At 39.7% G+C, this 4,797-nt stretch overlaps 1 protein-coding gene across 1 annotated transcript; it reads right to left on the bottom strand.

Annotated features, from left to right (window-relative positions):
- Nucleotides 1-2,450: 2,450 nt before the first annotated feature.
- LOC148873647 (HXXXD-type acyl-transferase family protein) lies at nucleotides 2,451-4,410 on the bottom strand. Its single transcript, XM_088942195.1, has one exon. The coding sequence runs from the start codon at nucleotides 4,186-4,188 to the stop codon at nucleotides 2,635-2,637; it is 1,554 nt and encodes a 517-aa protein (XP_088798321.1). The 5' UTR covers nucleotides 4,189-4,410; the 3' UTR covers nucleotides 2,451-2,634.
- Nucleotides 4,411-4,797: the final 387 nt, after the last annotated feature.

The raw sequence follows: 4,797 nt of genomic DNA, 5'->3' as shown, positions 1-4,797 counted from the left end.
GCACAAACATCTCACAGCATATCTCAATGGAATATCTTTCACTGACAACTTTGAGATATGTTCCCAATGCACATTGAGATGTGCATGTGGGGCATTTGTGGCGGGGCACCTCTGTGGGGTGCAGATGTGATCTCCACCATAGGATGTGCCCTATAGTATATCTCAACTGTGTATTAGGAACATCTTCCAATGATAAATATGGGAGATGTTTCCAATGCATGTTGTGATGTACATGTGGGGTGCTTGTGGAGCATTGATGATGTGAATTCCATTAACAAGGGCAGAGTTTGGCATCGATGTTGGTTTTTGAGAAAACGGCATCATGTAGGCACCACATCAGAAAAGGCGGTGCTTCAGAAAATGACTTCTTAATTGGTATCGTTTTTCCAGAAAAAAAATGCTGTTCTAGACCATGCCTTAGAAATTTTAAAGGTATGGTCTGAAGAAATGCCACATATCCAATAATGTAGCATCATCTTGGATATGATGTTGAATAATATAAATCAATGCTAAAAATGATTCTGCAGTATTGGTACCAAATAAAACCAATGTTAACCAGCAAGGATACTAAACACCTACAAGAATTCAGCTTCAGTCAGTGCAATTCCCAATCAAACAGCCTTTACAGCCTTGCATTGGAAATACCTCGTACTTGTGTGTTTTATTTCAAGGGAAAATATTCCCAATGCAAAATTGTAAAAGGCTGTTGAACCGTGCGACTACGAATTTGCACTGAACAAAGCCGAACTCCACTAACAGTGCTGAAGCGGGAGGCATGGCTTTGTGAACTAACATGCGACATGAAGATTGCCTGTGGACAGCATAGGCTAGAATATTTCAATTTTCAGTATAAATTTTGTATTTGACACTGTGTTCAGTTGTGTACCTGCTTCTTTGTTGTATCTGAGTATGGGAGTTGTGAGAAGGAAAATTCAACAGAATTTTCAAATTGAAGAACTATTCAGGCCTTTTGCCGTCATCTTCTGACAATCTTTTGCAATCTCTTAAATAACTTAATTTAGTACAAAAATTCGCAGGGAAGTAACGTTAGGTTAAGTTAGTTTTTAAATAGATTTTCCAGTGTGAGTTTTAATTTCGATAGCTTCTTCAACTTGGCTCTATCAGAGCATCTCAATCATAACACTAAAAGTAGTAGCTTTCTAAGGATTAGTGGTTAGCAAATGCCCATTGGCAGTTTTTCTACATCATCGCTTTTTTCCTTTAGTACCATAAAGTAGATTTATATACCAAATTTATTAGTTGCAAACTATATGCAATATATATATACATGAAACTTTTAATAAGACTTAAATTTGCGGGCTGGGCTGATCCCAAGCAATCTTAAAATGCTCATGCTACCCTATAAAAACTCAGCCACGGCCCAGCCCATGATCATCCCTATATATTACTATATTATATCTTTATTTAGTGGATATACTTGTCTAATATACACCATTTCTACTAGAGGCTTAATGCACAATAGAAAAATTATACTTAGGGGGCATTTTTTTTTTTTTTGAATTTTGAGAGGGAAAAAGTTGGTCAATGGATTTTGATTCCCATTGACCAAGAAACCCATGTTCTTTTTTCAGATTTATGTGGGGACTAGGGAAAGTTTATTTTTCCGGGTAAATAACTTTTCCACATAGGGGGAAAGCTTCCAACACTTGAATGGAACAAAAATATTCCTTTTAATAATGGATTTTTATGGCTAAAATAGTCATTCCCTTATTTACCTAGGAAATAAAAGAACATGGGTAAATGCACTTAACACGGGTAAATGGTTCCGAGGAAAAACTTACCCAGGTAATCAAATTCCATTATATTTTCTTTGTTGCAAAATTTCATTTTATAATTTATCTTCATATTTTATGTTAATTCAATACACGAAATTTGAACCTTTAATGAAAATATTATATTTGTAAAATGAATTAAAAATACTTGACCTTATGAACTTTAATGAAAATATGATATATAATTAAATCCACTTTGTCAACATGTGTTTGTGTTAATTTTATATTGATATATGCATATTCATTAGGGTGGATGCAAATCCAATACAACTATAAATGGATATGGTGATTTTTTTAATCTAATTAAATCTAGTATAATTGAATTGAATTTCCAAATTGGAGTTAGATAATTATAAACCATCGACATACTTATGGCAATATCTATTAAGACATTCATATATTTCTTCTAAACGATGCTCAAAAGCCTCGATCATCAATAGATAAATAAATTATTGAGATTGTAAGTCCAAATTGCACCGAAAAGAAATGAGAAATAGGAAAAGACTTGTATATAAGAGTGGCTCATAACCCAATAGCTTATGTTTTTGGATTATAAATGGTATTCATTTTTAAGGCCTCATTGGCTTTTCAGTAAGTTATTTATTCGGGTAAATTCTTTTACCCGGTAAGTATTTTCCAGGAAAGACTTGCCACAAGTTTTGCATTTTGCTTCTTCTAAGTTCTAAGTTCTAACCATTAATAGTCGTATTGATTTAGTATACAATAAAGGTTAATGTGTTAACACATAATGATACAAAGCTGGACTTAAAGGCTTAAAGTCTTAAACTACCACTCATTCTAAACCAAAGCATCCGGAGGGATTTCATTTTGTGATCATCATTCAGAGCCCAAGGTGAGTTCTGGACATCGGCTGGAAAATTCGTTCAGGATCCGACTCCAAAGCATCAGCCAATTCAGGCCATAGAATTGCAGAGACGACCCATGAGCCATCACCCCTTGCACTAGGCCGTTGGTTCATGTATCCAACTCCAATCTTCTCAACAGTCGTACAGACCGTCCCGAGGACTGGAGGCCCAAACCCAAAGTTCATTTCAGCCACTGGAAACCGACGCCCAGATGACAAAACCAGAGCAGGCCCACCCCGACCCAGCACAATCCTGGATAGCATCAGCCCAGGCCTGTGAGACTCAACCCAATCGATCAAATCCAAGAAGTGAGCTTCATTAGTGGCCTTTGCAATTGCACCATGAACAATCCTAGCAACATCTGAGAGTGACCCCCGCTTCAAATCTTCCACACTTGCCTCTCCAAAGACCACGGACAAGACATTTCCTATGTAGTTAGCCATGGAATAATTTGGGTCGTCCCTGCACATCCTTGTCCTTCCATCCACCAACCAACCCATCTTGCAGTGGGTTTCAGACTCCTCAATCGTCCTCACCATCACCTTCCATATGTAGGCTGAGAAAGCCTCAATCTTTGTTCTCTTCACGCCATCCACACAGGAAAGCCTTTGCAGCCGATTGACACTCGATGCGTCTATGTGATAGAGAAGCTTGAGCAAGGTGTGCTTTGTGGGTATGTTGGCTATCTCCTCTATGCTGCAGGAGATAAAAGCATCGTCTAGGGAGGGGTCATAAGTGGGAGGACTACGAGCTACGAGATTCCTCCGGTGATCCGGTATGCAAGAAATCGTCTTTCCTTGAGCTATCTCCGACCATGCCAGAAGAAACCTACCGAAGGAACTTGCGTCACCAAGAGCATGATCAAAGGTGAAGGTAATAGAGATGCCCCCACAAGTGTAATTCGTAACTTGGACATGCAGAGGGTATTCGTGGTTGATGGAGACCAGTTTTCCTTGTAGAAACTGGTCGAGATTGTAATAGTCTAGCTCGTCCAAGGGAATGTTGGCGTGGGCTTCGACGACAAGGGCGCCGTGGTTGTCACAGATGATCTCCGGCTCGCTGGTCTTGGCGTTTGTTACAATTCGGCCTGCAAATGGGTAGTAATGAGTGAGCGTATCGGCAAGGGAGCTCGTGAGGCCATTGAGAACGGAAGCGAAGCTCTCAGCTGGTGGTTTCCTGTAGACGTAGAAGTAAGTGACAGGGAAACGGCCTGAAAGGAGGTCGAGGTTAGAGAGGGTCAGGACATGGGGTGGCGAGGAAGCACTACCGCTGGCCTTGACGACCATATTTTGCGTAAAGATTACACTAAAACCATCATGGATTTGATTCTCAATTCCCATTGAAACCATTGAAGAAATGCTGGGACAATTGCAAAGGCCAGAGCCTAACACTTCTGTTGGATACTCTTCTTGCCTTTTTATTACTGAACTATAAGATGTAATATGCATCTGACGGTCAGGATCTGTAATCAGTATATTTTGGAGAGCATCACTTAGGAAGGGTGGAACCATCAAGACAAATATCACCATAGAAAAACGAAGGGATGCATCAGATAAGTTCACATTGTGAAATACCCTGAAATGACATTCCCATTATTCCTACTGCATGCCCTAGTGCTTGTCACTGTAAATAATCCCTAAAGGTGACACCCACCATGGACGGTCCAAAGTCCAAACCCCAATCTCTCTCTCTCTCTCTCTCTAAAGAAAAGAGAAGAGTATCTTGGGTCTTTCTGAAAGACTTGGATTGATAGAGAGAAGCAAAGGCAATATGATTGGAAATAAGATTCTTGGAAGAATCAATGGCTGTATTGTTGGTAGGCAAGAAACTTTCTGTGGATGGTTGAACATGGCTGACGCCATGTGCAATGTTGCTATCATCGTTTGAAAGGAATATGGGACTAGTTCTTTTCTCTCACTGCTTTTTCTATTGCTCGTACACTGTTGAGCATCGATGCTTGGCGTGGTCATTGCGTCATGCATGCATGGTGGGAGAGGTCAATTTATAGTGCAAAATATCTCCTTTTGGCTTCACCAGTTCTTCTCATACAATGCCCCCCTCCCCCTGAAGAAATTTCAGATGTTCCTTTCTCCATGTTTCCTCCTTTCTCTTTGCTCTTAAGTCCAACAACCAATTGG

This window comes from Nelumbo lutea, chromosome 1 (assembly GCF_056320005.1).
Source record: "Nelumbo lutea isolate HS-2025 chromosome 1, American lotus-T2T, whole genome shotgun sequence".
NCBI classification, from domain to species: Eukaryota; Viridiplantae; Streptophyta; class Magnoliopsida; order Proteales; family Nelumbonaceae; genus Nelumbo; species Nelumbo lutea.
This window is presented reverse-complemented; position numbering and strand designations above follow the sequence as displayed.

Bases quoted from the DNA above. Each gene is read 5' to 3' on its own strand.
- LOC148873647 (XM_088942195.1), bottom strand. From the start codon at position 4,188: ATGGTGATATTTGTCTTGATGGTTCCACCCTTCCTAAGTGATGCTCTC.